Genomic DNA, 19,620 nt, shown 5'->3' on the forward strand with positions numbered 1-19,620 from the left:
ATGCACTAATTTGTTATGTACGACTTGCGATTTGTTCTTTTCGCAAGCTACTTTTATTACGTGGCATCTCAGACACTAAAATACGTAACCCCTTATACAAGGTTGTCCATGATGACTTTCCTTTGGCTATTTACATATTAACATGAAAATGGAGTAAATTAATCATTATGAATCTTGTCCGCAAACAATGTATGGGCCCACCTACATGTGTTCTAAGAAAATAATTTATATAACAAAAGCAAAACATTCTACTGTAATCCCAAGTGGGTGAGTGTACTTTCCATTATTTTGTTTTTTAATTTTCAAGTTTGTCATGTCAAATAAATTGATCAAGTGACAGTGACTAGAGTAGGACCTGCGGCATGGTCTCCACATGTTTGTCCACGTAATTAACATAGAGTGAGCAACAGGTAGCCATTTACTAAGGGGTACGAAAGGGTATACCTATATTTTAACACATTGTCAATATCAACCTCAATCTTACCGTTCACCAATAATCCAACAGCTCACATTATATGAAGGACTAAAACCTTCAAATACAACTGAGGGACTTTAGAAATGCCCTAGATAGTATATATAAAATGTACTTTGAAGTGTAAAAACATATAAAATACCTTTAAAATGTAATACAAAAATCTTTTATAGTAAATTATGTAATTTTCCGTAAATAGATTTCAAATCAATTTTCTCCTCATTTTATTCCTAACTACTTAAAAAAGATATCAGATTTTATCTTATATTTTCTTTAGAAATTAAAATTTCTTTTCGTTTGTTTATCTATTATCTTTTGAAAAGCTAATAAAATAGATTGTATCCTCTCGGTTCATAATCCAAGAATGCTGCTATCAAAATCAATTTTAAGTTCAACAAATGTAATCAAATAAAGAAGAAAAAACTTCTGCAATAACAGATGGTATTAATTACGAACAACGTTTAAACAAAGTATATTATATAATTAAACATTGACATTCTTATTTTGACTCCATATTATCTAAAAAAAAATACAACTTTGCGCAATTTATCTTCATTGGTAATTCCTCTACAGTCAGTTTCGGATTTAGTTGAAAGTAGACGTGAAGAAGCTGGGGTGGCCAATCAAATAAGAGCTCAATATCAGTTACTTTCCATTGTCATTACCCCCATATTGTGTAGAGTTACCATTCCAGAAAGAATTTCGGTCGTTGAACCGTTCATCATCTTCGTCATGCTTCAAAGTGTGAATATTGCTGCCAAAACGGGATGTCTTCAGCTGCCCCTTTTTACTATCATTTCTGATGCCTGCAGAAATGCTTTGAGGAGAGGCTGAGCGAGGCCTTTGTTCTTGGTTGACGTCGTTCTGAACTGGACCTACAATAGCAAAATTAAAGTCATATATTTCCTACAAGTATTTCATTTAGTCCCATATAATTTTATGGTAAATCTCCTTTAAGCAAACAGAAAATGGCTCCACAAGACAGAAAATTATGTGTGAATCTGGAAGTATGTTTACGTGATAAATTTCAAGGATTGCAAATAAGATTAAAAAAGCTTATTGATTTTCAAGGAAAAAACATGAAAATTTCATCTCATCAATTCTCCTTCCCATCATGGCATTTGTTCAGAAGTTTTGTCGTTTAACAGCAGAGAAAAAGAAAACTCACTGTATTCCCACATGCCAGGTTGAGATTGGTGTCCAGAGTTTGTAGAGCTAGAACCACCACCAAGGTAGGAGAAGGGATTTATGAAAGAAAGCATTCTTTTCGCATAAGCGAAATAACCATCGGTACTCTCATTTGAAGACTCAACAATATTCCTTGAAATTGGTTGATCAGTCACTCGTTGATGAGGAACCACAATCAATGCCTGTCTATCAAACAGGCCCAAATCTGACAAGGTTTTGCTTAAATCTGCATGAAGTTGAGAAACAATTAGAAAAGAATCATATACTACATTCATAAGAGTATGCACGGATGCTAGGAAAAAAAACAGACCAATTATCCCCTGGGCTTTAACAGCCTATGAGATTAACCCTGTGTTCTTTTAATGTTAATAAAATACAAAATGTATTCCTTGATTGTTTATGGTATGTAGTTTATATTTTCCAAAACGGATCAAACTTGTCATTTGCTCAGAAGGGAGTTTTATTTGTATGTGGTGAGTTCCCTTCTTTTTGTCATTCGTTTGAAAATTGAAGACAAAACTAGCCAAATGCAATTGCATCACATGTGAGTATCAATAGACACATGACCACGACCCATACAATGAATGGTGCAATTGAAAACACAAGGGATATATTTATCCCATACCTACCTTGGCCACTGTACACCTTGCGTGGATAAGGAGTGGCAAGATCAAAAGAGCCAATGATGCTATCTTGATTTTCATCAACATACTCTTTTACCATTCTCATAGTGCTTGATACAGAGAACTTGCCTTGCAAGTTACCACCATTGGGCATGTGAATGTTTAAATATACATCATTCATCTTGTTGACTTTAGCACAGCTATCAACCTGGGTAGCCTTCTTACCATCGACAGCTTTTTCCTTTTCATCTTGCTCAACTTCACTAACTTTAAGTGATTTTGAGCCGCCATCTGAAACATCTAAATCCTTACCAGTAACTTTTTTCAGCTCAAGAGATTTAGCTATAACTCTTGTAGAAGAATGATCAGCTGCAGTATTATCCAGGTCAGCTACAGTACGACAATGTAATTCTTTGTCAACTTTAATGGTCGAGATGCACTTTTCATCATCTGCACATGCCGTTTTATTAGCTTCTCGAAACTCTGAAGATGTGGCATCTCCCAATTCACAACTTTTCTCCTGTAAAATAAATAATAAAAAAAAACAAATAAATAAAAGAGCAACCACATCATACATATTACTATTAATAATCACATAACGACACAATCGCTAGATTCTTATATCCACCTCAACAGTGCACTGATGAATTTGATCTTCCTTTTTATTGTCAGAGTCAACCTTTGTTATAGAATCTGGTGATTTACTTTTGTCTGTTAAAGGTGATTGAACACCTAAATTTGAACTTCCTTGATCAGAAGATGCAGTACTAGCAACCCTAGAACTTGATGGTTCTGATGCCTTGATAGCAAGAGCTGCACTAAGGACTGCAGCAGTTGTATCCTGTAATTTATCAAAATCTTTAGTAAACATTTATGTATATGATAAAATATTGTATTCCCTTGTTATGAAAATGCCACACACACACAAAAACGAGGTTCATAGCAACAATATGAGTGCCAACTATCTGCATGAGATCAAATTATCAGTAATTATCCAAAAGCCAACGAATGAAGCAAGGTAGAGTACAAGCTCTCATTAAATGAACTTCTCATGCATGAAAAAGAATGAAATCAAATGCCAATTTACCTTTTCTGTTACTCATAAATACTCTTAATCTTATATGTTATCTCTTCATTTCCTAACACACATATCTTAATTCTTACACCCTAGGTAACTGACCAAATTAAACCATCTGTCTCCATTTTTAATCTGATCCCATACAGAACAGGAAAGTCTGTCTCTTACTGTCCAAAGGAAAATAAAATGAGCTTACTTTTAACTGTTCAGATAAATATTTTTTGCTTCATGACATGAGCACAATCAAAGAATGTAAAGTAAAACAAGTACAAGAGTGAAGGAGAGATCTGTACACTTAACTCTTGAAAAATAAATAAATCTCAGATTAGAAAAATGCCCAGCAATAAATCTCATCACAGAAATATGCTCAGACCGTCATAAGTATAATATATTTAAGCACAAAGACATGAATCTAAATTCAAAGAAATCTTCTCCATAACTAACTATAAAATATACTTCTATTATGTCGAGCCAAATGATCACCAATACTGCTAGATTCCACAAAAGCTTCACTCATTCACTCGCAGTATAATTCATCCTCATCACAAGTAGAAGTAAAGCAATAATATGGTAGAGGAAGTATGCGAGAAAGAAGATTTTTTATTAGATGTCATGTCCAAAATGAAGACTAAATAATTAAAGTGAGCACATTCCATTGATGGCATAATATATATACCTAATGCAAACTTGATAATTGACACCAGATGACCAGAACTTAAATAATAATCATGGTTAACACATTTTGGTCAGAATAGATCAAAATAAAGTTCAGTTAATCGAGCATCAGTCTGTTTACAAATTGGAAAAGTGACTCCAGAGAATGTAAGAAAACAATGAAGGCACACAGACCTGTATATGAAGACTCAACCATGCTTTCTCTAAACTGGATGCTAGGACTTCAGCACTCACAAAGCCCTCTACCAAAAAAAAAAAGTCTTAGAATGTATCGCATGCAGCCTTGTATACTTTAATAAATCCAGGAAAGAAGGTTTTAAGAAGATATTATACCATTTTGCCAAACTTGCACGCCATTGTATCCAACAGCTATTACACAAGGAATAGATTTATGTGGGTCTGCATCAAATTGATGAAAGGATACTTCTTGGTTTTCCAGAAAAGATAAAAGATAAATTGACTCAAAGAAGATAAATACGAAACAAGTAAAATCGAACAATGCATCTGATGCTAACTAGCCCTTAACAGCAAAAGCTTTTGTTAGACAGAAAAAATATAAGAAAAATAGGAGAAAACTCACATCAACACAGGAGAACAAAGTTTTTAACCATTTTGAAGCCACAATAATGTTATCAATGTAAAGAAATATGTAAACTAGCAGAATGGTGGTTCCTAGATGACATAAAATCTTGAATCCCCTTAAAAACTATAAATACTATTTTTTTCCCTCCTCTTTTGTTTGGCTGAAAGAAGTTTGATATTGTGATTTAAAAAAAAAAATAGACAATCAACGAAATGTCAGTTATATTAATTATCATCATCCTTGATCAAATAATGCACAGACTGAGATAACCAAGAAAAAGAGATTGAATTCTCAAGAACTTCCTATTTTTAGGTTCTCCAGTAAACAACATTACAGAGACCCACAAATATTGAGAAAGATAGCTCGCAGTTTTAGTATCAATAGCATAAAAAATAAAGGGAATCTTGTGTATGAACCAATCTTTCTATAGAAGGATACATATTGCAGAAAACTGTACAGCATCCTTACTTCCTTCAGAGAGATGCAATAGAATACAATACTTAAGTACTGACTCTACCACCTGTACAAATAACATTAATGAAGTATAAGAATAACTGAACAAATTTACATGTAAATATACACCCAGGCAGACCAGGAAGAACACGTACCTTTGAATCAGTCCATGAAGATTTTTCCAAACAGTTTGACTCAGCATCTTCACCTAAAAATCAGTCAAGAAAAAATAATACATTTATATATGCATATGCTAGGACAGGAACAGTACAAATGCCTGTTATTTTTGTAAAGCACAGTAGGATTAACAACTACAGGATACAACACAAGAAATCTGAAACGCTTATGCATGACAATGTAAAAAAATCACCCAAAGATGTTTCTTACCCAAGCAATTAATGGTAATTATATCCACAATTCTCCAAGTATGCATTCAACCATCTAAAATAATTACTTGGTTTAGTCAAGGGTCTAAAAACATTACCTATTTTCTGCAAAGAATATAACGTCCTTACCACTTAAAAGTTAAAACATCATACAAGTGTTTTAACAGTTTTTTATGTTATATACACGTCATTAATACAAGATTAAAACTTCAAGCTAGATGCTTAAGATGCACAACGTTAACATTCAAAGGCGGAAGCCAAAAGGTTTCATATATATAAAGGAGCAAAATAGATAGAAACAAATCAAATATATTACAATATATATGTATGTATGAATGTAATTTATTATACCACTATAAATATACAACCCAAAAACCGAAAGAGAAAATATCTGTGGCATTTTATAACTTTTTTAATAAATAAATGAAGTGAAGCAACCACCACAAAAGAAAAAATATAGTTCATACTAGCTAGAAAATTCAACATTGGACAATTCGTAATATGTACAAATATATATATATATATATATATATAAACAATTAAGAACTACATAGAATATATTATTTCTTTTCAAAAAGGTACATTGAATATAGTTTGATATGCAGTTTTATTGCCATACAAACAGAAATTTAAAATGCATACAAAAAAATCACAAACAAGAAAGATAGGTAATAGTTCCTGTTGCCATCAAAAAAGTCATTATCCAATGATCACAAACGAATTTTAGTAAGCAAACTAAAGAACCAAACAAATGTTATTATGGTAATACGTTTAACAAGTGATATGTCCAGGCCATTCAAATTTAAAAATAATAATCCATTTGTTTCTGTATTGAACAAACAGAACATAGACATAAAAAATCATTCAAAAGCACATTAATTAGCAATTAGATATAATTAAAATCCCTCAGAAAAAATATAAACGAATAACTACGTCGATACATGTATAATTATTCAGTAATTTACCACACCATTTCTCCATTTATAAGAATGAATAATAATTTACGCACCAACCAAATGGATGGTATTTTTATAAAACTCAAGAACATGAAACGTAATCATTACAGAAAATTAGATACCTGAAATGAAAACAACAAAAAGTTTCCTCTGCTTCTTGGCTTCAGCAATCGCAGCTGGTATGGAACCTTTGTAAGTGATAAAAGATAGTGATTGTTCCATCTGATCGAGTATAAGTCAAAGTTATAATAACCACACAAAAAAAAAAAGAAAAAAAAAGAACGCAACTAGCTTGATCAACTACATCAATAAATAAATATATGGTATACAGTAAAATAAAACCCATAAGATGTTCCAAACAATAACCATTAAATTTCTCACAAATTTAGTACAACACTAACTCGAAGGGTAACTAAACAAAAGCCACTATAGAAATTATTCAGATTCAAATTGATAAAGGACCCTTTTTTTCCCCTTTGTATGGCTATGTTTCTAATAATATAAAAATGAAAATTTGAAATCAGGGCCAAATTCACCAACTGTTTTGATCACCATATCTAGAATTTATTCTGTCACATAGGCCATGTTTGAAATTAATATAGGAAACAATTTTTGTGTTTAGATTTAAATTTAACAGAAAATTTTAATTTCCCTCAATGTTTTTGTTTTTTTCATCGCCAAAATCTAAAATCGAATTATAGCATAAGAAATGAAAATTGAAAAAGGAAAAGAAGAGCATCAGAAGCGTATATATGTAAAAAGTAAGCGTGGGAACAACGGAAAACTATTAGTCACTGGAATTGCGATTCAACCGTGTCAGTTTAGATCGAAAATCCTACCTATGGAATCGGAGAAGACGCTGTAGAGAGAGTTTGGGTGATCAAATTATACGACTCTCTTCAAGTTCAGAGCTCACCTTTATACGTCACGAATTCCCTAATTCATTATCCAAATTAGAATAATGATAGATAATTTTTGTAGACGACTATCCAAATTAGCTCACCTTTAGGAGGAAATTTTTTAAAGTTATATTCATACTTATTCAAAATTATGGCAAAAAATTATGAGTAATTTTAATAAAAATAGATTTATTTTTTTTCTTCAATATATAACAAAATGAATTACTATTTATATTATTAATCTTTACATCACATTTAAACACAATATTAATATATATATTTAAATATATATGACATATATATAAATTATAATAATATTTAAAAAGAAATTAATAATAAAATAAAATAATACTAGAAAAACTCATAATATAGAGCAGTACACTTGCATCAACTATTTTTAGTTTCTAACGTAACTCGCAATGTCATTTATTGAATTTGATGAAGAAAAAGAGCTCCAATAACTTGATAAAAAATTAAACTATCATACAAGTTTATAAGATAAAAAAAATGATATGTAACTTTATTATTTTTAAATTAATATGATTTAATTATTTAAATTATCATAAAATATCTTAAAAATATCATATTTTAATTAATTAATTAATTTATTTATTTTTAATTTTATATTTGTTATAATTTTTTAATTTGACAGTGAGAACAAGAGATTATATATTATATGTTTAATATAATATTAATATTATATATAATTTTAAATTTAAGTTTGTTGCATTTTTTTTATTAAAAAAAATTATTTTTAGTTGATAGTATATTATATTATGTTATATATTTAATATGATATTTTTCTAATACGTGAAGATTAAGTTTAAGTTTAATTAAATTTTATTTAAGTTATAAAACGTATGATTTTTATTATTTTTAAATAATTGTCATTGTAAAATATCTAAAAAATATCTTATTTTAATTTGTTTAATTATTTATTTATTTAATTTGATTTATGTTTGAATCATGTTTACAATCTACCGTTAGATATAATAATATTCTATTATATATAAGAATATTCCGTTAAAGTTAACGAAAAAAATAAAAAACCGTTAAAACAAAAAATATTTGTTATCTAAACACTTATTATATAGAAGAGATAATAGACAGAAGCATCGTGGATTCCACATTTGCTTAGTTTTATTTATAGAATTTATTAATTATTTTATTAAATTTATATTATTATTATATAAATTTTAAATAAATATCTTATTTTAATCTAATAATTTATTTAGTTTTGTTTAAGTTTATGTTTGTTCTAGTTTTTGAATTTGGGAGTGACAAGAGATTATATATTATATGTTTAATGTAATATTAAATATTATACGTGGATTTTAAATTTAAATTTTTTGCTAGTTTTTTTAGAAAAATAATTTGTTGTTAATTCACAGTAGATTATATTATATGTTTAATATGATATTATTCTAATAAGTGAGTTTAAGTTTAATTAAATTTTATTTAAGTTATAAAACATATGATTTTATTATTTTTAAATAATTATCATTGTAAAATATCTAAAACATATCATATTTTAATTTGTTTAATTATTTATTATTTAAAAATAAATCATTGTAAAATATCTCAAAAATATCCTCTTTTAAATTGTTTAATTATTTATTATTTTTAAATAATTATTATAAAATATTTCAAAAATATCCTATTTTCATTTTTTTAATTATTTATTTTATGTTATTTAAGTTTAAGTGTTTACAAACTACTGTTAAATATAAGAATATTCTGTTAAAATTAACCTTACAAAAATAAAAAAAATTATTAAAATAAAATTTTTTCGTTATCTACACACTTATTATATAGAAGAGATATAATTATTATAGACGACCTCAAGTATATATATATACTAGATATAAGCATACAAGGTAAATTTGCATAGTTATATTTATATAATTTATTAATTATTTTTATTAAATTTATATTAATGTCAAATAAATTTTAAATGATAATCATATTTTAATTAAATAATTTATTTATTTTTATTTAAATTTTTTATTCTAACTTTTGAATTTTGGAGTGACAACAAGAGATTATATATTATATGTTTAATATAATATTAAATATTATACGTGGATTTTAAATTTAAGTTTCTGGCCAGTTTTTTTTTTTTGGAAAAGCAGTTTGTTGCTAATTCATAATAGATTATATTATATGTTTAATATGATATTATTCTAATACATGAGTTTAAGTTTAATTAAATTTTATTTAAGTTATAAAATGTATGGTTTTATTATTTTAAAATAATTATTATTGTAAAATATCTCAAAAATATTATATTTTAATTTGTTTATTTATTATTTTTAAATAATTATCAGTGTAAAATATCAAAAAAATATCATATTTTTAATTATTTATTTTATTTTATTTAAGTTTAAGTGATGTTTACAATCTACCGTTAAATATAATAATATTCTGTTAAATATAAGTGTTAGGAGTGTGTCATAAAAGCATGTAAAGACATTTGTTTTTTCTGTGAATAAATAAATACAATGGTTTATTATTATTGTCATATTTAGATTGTTAAATTATTATTTGAATAATTTTGTAAATATCAGAAAAATTCCATATTCATTATTGAGGATGTGATCTTGTATTAGTACGAGAGAATTAAGATCACATGAATGAATAAAAATAGTCAACAACGACAAATTAAAGTTAAGGAATTCTTTAATTGGAGTTGTAAGTACGGTTTACTAAGTATCATAATGATACAAATAATCTAGATTCGGATTATTGATGTGGTAACACATCTCGGTAAAGATGATTTATATAATATGATTATATATGACATGGACTGTGTTATACCCAAAAATTGGAGATCAAGGACGTGGCAATAAATGTGACAAGTGGTAGTGCATGGTCAGTAAAAGACACATTAATAGTCAATTAATACATTGACTCCTCAGAGTTGTGATAAAGAGACCCGGTAGACTGACGAAGAATTTGGACTGCTTGAAAGATGTCATAACCAAGCCAAGTGCACCTTGATCCTAGGAGGCTAAGGAGAATGCATTCTAGGAGGCTAAGGAAAATGCATCCTAGGAGAGCTAAGGGGAGTGCATCTTAGGAGAGCTAAGGAGGGTGCATCCGAGGAGAACTCAAGAAAGTGGTCCTAGGAGACCCCAAGGAGGATGTGGTCCTAGGAGACCCCAAGAGGGTGGTCCTAGGAAGCCCCAAGGGTGTGTCTGAGGTAAGCCTCCCAAGGTTTCCTAAGTGTTGGCTCGAACGTGTCCGGTAAGAAGCTAAGGAGGAGGAGTCCCATGCAAGCCAAGAATGGAGACTTAGATTTTGACAAGGAGAGCCTACACAATGTCTGATCAGACATAGTTGGGAGATGCTAAAAGGGAGTGCCTCAGGCTTGTCCAAGGTGAGATGCCAAGGAGGATGCCTCGGACCACCTTGGTCCGAGGAGAAGGCCACAAGGTCCGATCGGACCTTGATTGGAGGAGGTAAGCTCGGACATACCCGAGGTGAAAGGCCAAGGGAGTTGGCTCGGGCCACCTTGGTCCGAGGAGAGCCAAGCATGCATGGCTTTGGTCCAAGGAGAGCCATGCATGCATCACTTTGAGCCAAGGAAAGCTTGAAGGAGTAACCACCATGCATGTCCTACCACCATGCACGTCCGACCAACACTTGCATGAGTGGTCAGTAGGAGGTGGATCAACTAGCTAGAGGAGACTAAGTCAAGATTCCCAGAAACAACTTCAACAAGATATGCGGGAATCTCTCATTCTTCCCACAAATTGGGGGTTTGTTACATTTTGAATTTTGAATGTTTCTTTGTAATTTAAATGTAATAAATATAATAAAATATCCCGGTTCTAAGGGATACCGTATGTATGGCCCTAAGCCTATAAATAGAGGGCTTATGGGATGAGAGAGGGGCTTCTTCTGCTTCTTCTTTCTAGAGAGAGAAAATTGGGTCTGAGTATTCTAGAGAGAGAATTCTTGTATTTTTGCAATCTGTACTGAAGAAACTCAGTTGGCTCAGTCCATCTGATCTTGAGTACAAATCTATAAATCACAACTCTAAGTGGATTAGGCTATTACCGACAATCGGGGCTGAACCACTATAAAATCTTGTGTGTTCTTTATTTTCTTTATTAAACTGTCTGTGTCGTTTACATTCTCTTGAAGGCTTGTCGTTATTGACGTTCTCACGTCGTTGGCTAAAAACGCAGTCAACAGATTGATATGAATTAAAGTCTTTATCCAAAAACCATTTAACAATAAAGACTTGTAATTCATATCATAACTGATGATCATTTATTGATCAACCTAAATCCTGAGTGTTCATGAACTCCTGTTCATGTTTATTAAATCTTTTGATTCATTCGTTAAGGTCTCTTCAAAGAATGAGGCTAATGACTTTTGTTTTGGAGATTTAATATCATGGATGGCTGGGAACATGTATCAACAATACAGAATCTAATATTTCCTAACGGATCGTATATTAGTTCCCTTAAGGGTTAATTCTGGAACTGAATGATTTTGAGCTCAAATCTATAATTAGATTATAGATTAACTATTCACTAGTGAATTAATGGTACTTAAGGAATAAGAAGTAAATTAGAAAGGTTAAATGGTAATTCTCCCATTCTAATTTATGAATTAATTAATTAGAGGGTTGAACTATTGTAAGATGGTTATATCAATGGACGACTTAAGAAAAAGATTTCTGTAAAAGTATATCTATAACATAAAGAGTGCAATTCTGAATTTATAGTGGAGTAATATCATAATTAATAAATTAACTATTATAATTAAAGAGTTTAATTATTTAGTTTCAATTTATTGGAGCTTAATGTTATAGGTCCATGGTCCCCGAAATGGCTCAAACAATCACTGTCAAAGGCAAATACAAAAAATGGGCAAAAAGGACTTAAGTGATAAGTAAAATATTTTTCTATGTATCAAACATAATTATTGTTTAATTATGTGTAATTAATTAATTAATTATTTGATTTAACAAAAATATAATTAATTTTGAATTAATTTATTTTTGGGATTTTTGGTATTTAAATAATAATAAAAATTGAGAAAAATCACATGCCTGCACATGCATGTGGTACATGTGTGGCACAGTGCACATGCACTGTGCTACACGCATAAGAGATGGACTTAGTCTCTTGATTCCACAATTTTAGTTATTTAAATATTAAATAAATAATAAGATATTTTAATATGATTAAAATATTATTATTTAAACAAAAATCTGATAACTGATAAGTTATTTTGAATTTGTTTAAAATAACAAATATTTTAATATATTGGATATCAGTGTTCATAGAACGTAATTTTTCAGGGATAGAAAAATATCTAGGATTCTCTCAGAGAAAAGAGAACAGTGACAAAAAAAAGGTCATTGTTCTTCATAAAACCTAGGTCCAAACTTTATCAGATCTCATGTGTTGAGAACGTCTGATAAATAGTTATTGCCTATTATTTGTATAGCGAGCCCACACTTGTTCTTTGTGTGCCTGAGAACATTTTGGAAGATCTTGGTGTGAGATCTCAAGGATTCAGCCATACGAAAAGATAGCAGCAAGGAAGGACCTGAGGTCATTTTTCTATTCTTGTCCTTGATTAAATATATGAGTGTGAAGAAGTAGATCTAGAAATCTTATGGGATTAATATGACAATTTGATTGTTGTTCCGCTGCGCATAATCTCTGATTTGATCAATAAAAACCAACAATAAGAATATTCTGTTAAAGTTAACATTAAAAAAATAAAAAACTGTTAAAACCAAGAATTTTCGTTATCTACACACTTTTTATATAGAAGAGATACTAGCTGAAGCAACGTGCAATGGATGTTTGCTTAGTTATATTGAGAAAATGTGTGAATTTAGTTTTATTTTTTGACTTTCATATTAAATTTTATTATATAATCAATGTCATATATTTTAAAAGTAAAAGTTTAATATAATGTATGACATAAAGATATTACTAAAAATATTGATGAAATTCAAACATACTAAAAATAATGTATGTCATATATTTTAAAAGAAAAAGTTTAATATAATGTATGACATAAATATATTTTTAACAATATTGATGAAATTCAAACAATAACATTGTTGATAAGTATTTGGTAGTTTTTTTTTTTCGAACGGGTGATTTTGCTAGTGAAGTATTTTAAAGGCTAGACCTTCGTAAATAAAAAATAAAAATAAAATTATCTATAGTTTAATAAAAAGGGGGATTTTGTCTGAATAAAAAAAAAAAATAACAAAAAAAATTAAGAATGGGGTTAATTTTTGTTTGTAATTTAGGATGATGATTTATTGTTGTTGTCATCTTGTATGGGTTAAATGGACAGAATAGTGAAATTCTTGTATTTGACATTCTTCATTTTTTCTTTATCTGCGGACACTTTGATCGTCTATTTTTTTGTTGCTAATTTCTTTGCAACACTTTCAATGTATTGAGAATTTTATGCAAGAACAATTTATAATTACTTTATATAAATTATGATTTTTTTTCACATGTATTATTTTGAAATGTAGTAATATTTATTCTTACCTCTGTAGAATTTTCCATCAACTAGACTGCTGAACAACCAAATGTCTCTTCTACTACTTCTCTGAACATAACAGCATCGAGTTTTCCAGTATCATCTTCTAGTTGCACATATGCCCTAGCCCTTAAAATGTATTTAAATTTATTAGTTTTAATGTGAATATTAGTAATTTTTTTAATTTATAATTTATTTATAAATTTAAACAAAAAGTACTCATTATGGTTTAGGGGTCCCTCGCTGTTTGTAGTTTAGATTTTCGCAAACAATTATTTCGTCATACTTATGTCGTATTTTTCTATGGCATGTCGCACACGACATGTAATAGTACATTTGGGCATAATCAATTATATTTATCGTTGCTTATATCCAAAAGTATGCTTTCTACATCAAATAAGAATTGTTTTTTAGAAAGTTTAAAACTGTATTTTGTTATTAAATTTTAATAAAAAAGTAATATTTACCTCCATAGGTTGCAAAACCTTCATCACACAGAGAATATCACAAATCTTCACGGTTTTTTGAAGTCCAACAGATGATAGAGTAGTAGATGGATGTGTCAACGATGTTTCAATGATACTTTTGATTTTCAGTATATTATTATCAACCCTTTAGAATAAAAAATGAATAGTGATACAAGTTAATAAATATAGGAAGATTATATGTGTAACGACCCAAAATTACTAATAAGGCTTAAGGGCCTTGATTAGTGTGCCAGGAGGGCATAACTAGATTATGTGTGATTTAAATAATTAAATGCATGATTATGTGATAAGCATGTTTATATGATTATATGGATTTATGAGATGCATGATTATGAGTATTAGTATGCATGTAGGCCCTGATTAGATTATAAGGGCATCTTCGTAATTTTGGCCCGATGAGGGCATAAATGTAAATATTTGTGATTAATTATTGAGACCACATTATTATTTGGATATATTTGCAACTTGTGACTCGAGGCGATCCTAGTGAGCGGTTTAGCAAGAAATTCACGGTGGGGATTTATACCCAACTCGGGGGAGCCTAGGGGTACTTCTGGGAATTTGGGAAATATATTGGAGACTATTTGACATTGAGGAAAATAATTGGTGATTGGTTAGGTGTCGGGATGTAAGCGGTAATTATTAGGGATACTCGAGGAATTAGCGGGAATTGGGAGCAATGACCAAAATGCCCCAAGAATGACTTAAAGGCTTGGTTATATTTGGGAGGGGAATATGGTCTTTTGGTGTTTAAAAATGGATAAGTATTAATATGCCTTTTTAGAGATAGTGGAAGCTGTAGAATGAATTAGAAGTTAAAGGAAAGAAGCAAAAGGAAAGAAAGAAGAAAAAACAGAACATCTAACTCACCCCTTTCTTCTCCTCTCGGTTTGCTCTATTCCTCACCATTTCTTGTGAGTTTTGGAGTTGGAATCTCAGGGAAGGTCTAGGCAAAGTCTTGAGACTTTGATCCTTGAAGTGGCTAGAGGTTCAGCTATAGTTAATACTCAATTAAGGTAATATTTAAAGAGGAAGGTCTAGGCAAATATATTCTTTAATCTTAAATATCATGTATTTTGGATTGTTAGCACATATTTACACTTTGTTCTTCATTAGTGCAAAAACATAATATTCTTTGTGTAAGATGTGTCATTAAATTGTACACATCCATGCTTAGAACAAAAGTATTATGTTTTGCCTTATAAATAATGTTCATTGATTTATTTGTTATTTCATTAGATTGATTTACACTAAATACTTTGAAATTATAATTTTGAAAAGTGAAGAAAAATCCTATCTTTTTAGAAGTAATTTGTGCTTAAAATTATAAATCTATTTAGAAAATGATAGTTTGATTTATTTTAACTATCACTAAAACTTGGGAATTAATATATTTTGTGGATTCTAATCCTTATATTTTGAACTTATAAATATAAATATTATTGAACTTATATTTTGTGGATTCTAATCCTTAATAATCTTATTTTACCATCTTCATTTCTATTATTAATTTATGTTATATATATTGTCTTTAATATATTTATTATTGTCTTTTATTTTATTTTTATTGTTACAAATTTGCATCAATCTTTGGAGCTAGGTTAGAATTTATTAATTTTGGTTTAAAATAGTTTTCTTTTCGATTTTAGACAACTCCTTTGGGTTCGACCTCGTGCTTACACGAAAACTATTCTATAAATACGATTCGTGCGCTTGCGAGTATAAATATTTAAAACATACCCGTTTTGGGTCGATCACCCATGTATAAAACCGTTTAGTTATATAAAATGTAAATTTAGAGACCAAAATCTTTTTACCCCTAGCTCATACATGTCTAGTGACACATTTTTAGATTAATGACTTGATTAGCAAGTCTGGTGGGAATTTATACCCAGCTCAGGGGAGCCTGGGGGTATTTATGGGAATTTGGGAAATATATTGGAGACTATTTGACATTGAGGAAAATAATTTGTGATTGGTTAGGTGTCGGGATGTAAGCGGTAATTATTAGGGACACTCGAGGAATTAGCGGGAATTGGGAGCAATGACCAAAATGACCCAAGAATGGCTTAAAGGCTTGGTTATATTTGGGAGGGAAATATGGTCTTTTGGTGTTTAAAAAGGGATAAGTATTAATCTGCCTCTTTAGAGATAGTGGAAGTTGTAGAATGAATTAGAAGTTGAAGGAAATAAGCAAAAGGAAAGAAAGAAGAAAAAATAGAACATCTAACTCACCCCTTTCTTCTCCTCTTGGTTTGCTCTATTCCTCACCATTTCTTGTGAGTTTTGGAGTTGGAATCTCAGGGAAGGTCTAGGCAAAGTCTTGAGACTTTGATCCTTGAAGTGGCTAGAGGTTCAGCTGTAGTTAATACTCAATTAAGGTAAAATTTACAGAGTTTGGTCTGAATTTTCTGACTTTGATGAAGTTGATTTTGATTTTGAACTTTGAATGGAAATTAAGGGATTTGAGCTTTGGGAGTTGAGGAGCTAAAGGCTTGGAGGACAACCTCGGGTCGAATTCCCCATCAAAGGTAAGGAATTATGAGCTTGGTCATCTGAGTTGCTGGGTTATTTCTGGTTTTTCTGATGAGTTCTTGAGTTTTGAGTTCAATTCTTGTTTTCTTTGTTTGATGGTGCATGTGGCTAAATTTGAGGTTGTTGGGCAATGTGGGATGAGATGTAGTGAATGGTAGGCTTGTTTTGAAGTGTAGTTGAGGTTTGGAGGGGTTCTAGGGAGTTTTAGCTTGGGGAAATTCGAAGGAGAAACTTAGTGTGCTGAAGGTGCTGTCTGTAGCACTAGCAGTAGAGCGCTACAGCACTATGTCAGGGTTTTTTGGGGGATTTTTTCCTTTGCTTTTAGCGTTGTAGCGCCCACCTTGTGGCGCTGTAGCGCTACCCTGCCTTCAGAAGTGGATTTTTGGGTATTTTCTTAGGGTTTTTTCTCGGGGGCTCGGGGTTTGATTCCACCACCCCGTTTGGTGGAATTGAAGCTACCCGAGGGCTCGGGATTGGTCTCGAGGTTAGGTTACAGAATGGAAGTTTAGTGATGGTTCTAATTTATGGCTGTGACTAGGTGTACGCTAGGGCTCAAATGGGATCGTGCTTGAAAGTCAATTTCACTAATCAAAGCTATCAGAATCAAAGGTAAGAAACTGCACTCGATTATGTGAATATGTCGGGACTAAGGGTTCCCTATAATTGTATGTGATGTCATGAGATGGTATTGTGCCATGGGGACATGTGATAAACGGCCTAAGAGTGCCGGAATCAATATTTGCACACAGGGTGCGGCTCAGCCACTGGTAGCTGAGGTTAAGTACATAATTACTGAGCTCGGCCTAAGCGAGCCGGAGTCAGTGGGATAATCAGAGGGTGCGGCCTAAAGGCACCGACCTTGGATTTTGGCGTGATATGTTTAATGTTCTTTAAACTGATGATTGTGACGAGTTTGTTATCTGAGTAAATGATTATTGGCTTGTAGTTTGATATCACTGTTTATGTGAGCTGTATGACTTGTTGTATATCTTATTGATGATTCATAAATTAACTACCTATTGGTTGTCGCTTGTGCTATGCATTATAGTTTTCTTGCTGGGCCTTGGCTCACAGGTGCTACGTGGTGCAGGTAAAGGCAAGGGCAAGGTGGACCAGTCCTAAGTTGGAGAGCTTTGAGGCTGAATGTACATAGTCAGCTGATCGGGCACCACGACCGAGGAGTAGTACAGGACAGGAGAAGCCTGAATGTCTGTTTTGCCCTTAGAGTGGCCAGTATTTGTTTACAACCTGGAATTTTTGTAAACTGTCTTTTAAACTCTATTTCTTTTGGGATCCCATGTACAAAATGTTTAATTAAATGAAATGTATCTTTTGTGACCAAAACCTTTTAACCATAGTTCAATTATAGTTGTAGTAACACATTTCTAACTAAATGACTTGATTAGCAAGCCTTGAACCTTTATAAACACACAACGTAATGGTCTTGGCTACCCAAGGCGTTACAACTTGGTATTAGAGCGTCCTAGGTTTAAGGGTTCCTGAAGACTGGCTGGATATGTACATTCTTCGCTAAAGATAAGCTCGACTCAGGGTTTGGTAATTATGTATACATGTTTATATGCTTAAATGATTAGAATGGAATATGAATGCTGAAATCTGTGTGATTAATAGGAAGCATGAGATACTGATAGGGCCTGGCCCTTGACTGTTGTGTGATGATATTGAGGCATGCTTATTAGCATTGCTATTGTATGTGAATGGATATTTGACTAAACTGTTATATCTTGATTGCTTGTGAATGATTGAGTTCTAATGGAGGATTATGGAAGGATTATTACCCTGTCATCATAGTCTGACTACCGAGTCATTGATTGCAGATTAACTTGGATAGCTATGCGTCCAAGACAATCTGTATGACTTACCAGCAGTAGGTCTGAGGCAAGTGATGATGACCAGGGCCAGACCCCTCTGCTAGTCCCTAAGAACTGGTAGCAAATCATGGCGGACATGCAAGCATGGCTACAGAGCCAGGATGAACAAATCTAACTTCTGCGACAGCAGGCTCCATCAGGGAGGGCTGCCCCTATTGTGCCACCTGCAGTGAATCCAGTTGTACAGTCAGGTGAGGTTAGGAATAGATGGGAGTCATTGTATGAGCGGTTCAGGAAACAACATCCTCCAAATTTTGAGGGAGGACTAGATCCACTGAAGGCTGAACAGTGGATGGGTATGGTCACTGCTATTTTGGATTTCATGAGGGTAGAGGATCATGACAGAGTTGCTTGTGCTGCATATATGTTGAGAGAGGATGCCCGTATCTGGTGGGAAGTGGCATCACAGACCAGGGATGTTACTACATTGAGTTAGGAAGGATTTAAGGATTTATTCAGCCAGAAGTATTACAATGTTGCCATCAGGGCAGCGAAGGTTAATGAATTTGTGGGGTTGGTTCAGGGCAGCATGACAGTTACAGAGTATGCCTTGAAGTTCGACAGACTTGCAAAGTTCCCACCAGATCTTGTGCCTACTGATGCAGTTAGGCAAGACAGATTTATCAGAGGGCTTAATGCTATGATAGCCCGAGATGTGAGGATTACAACAGTTCCTGGGGGGACAACTTATGCCCAGGCTGTTGAGAAGGCTCTTACCGCCGAGGAAGCGGAGAACAAGATATGGAGGGAGAGTGCGGCAAGGCGGGAGGGTCGCAGGGTGGTGCCTCAATACATTGGGTCTGGTAGGGGCGGAGGCCCCAGTGATCTGAAGAAGAAGACTCCTGATGCTTCGACCGCTCT

The 19,620-nt window shown here is 31.8% G+C and overlaps 1 protein-coding gene across 1 annotated transcript; it reads right to left on the minus strand.

The window, feature by feature from the left end:
- Positions 1-881: 881 nt before the first annotated feature.
- Positions 882-7,411, minus strand: LOC133818732 (plant UBX domain-containing protein 11). The gene is made up of 10 exons (XM_062251768.1): positions 7,254-7,411; positions 6,537-6,636; positions 5,228-5,280; positions 5,058-5,139; positions 4,370-4,435; positions 4,211-4,278; positions 2,912-3,124; positions 2,290-2,803; positions 1,641-1,886; positions 882-1,347 (listed from the first exon to the last, which is right to left on the minus strand). The coding sequence occupies exons 2-10, from the start codon at positions 6,634-6,636 to the stop codon at positions 1,118-1,120; spliced, it is 1,572 nt and encodes a 523-aa protein (XP_062107752.1). The 5' UTR covers positions 7,254-7,411; the 3' UTR covers positions 882-1,117.
- Between the last annotated feature and the right edge of the window lie 12,209 nt (positions 7,412-19,620).

Source organism: Humulus lupulus, chromosome 2 (genome assembly GCF_963169125.1).
Source record: "Humulus lupulus chromosome 2, drHumLupu1.1, whole genome shotgun sequence".
In the NCBI taxonomy this organism is placed as follows: Eukaryota; Viridiplantae; Streptophyta; class Magnoliopsida; order Rosales; family Cannabaceae; genus Humulus; species Humulus lupulus.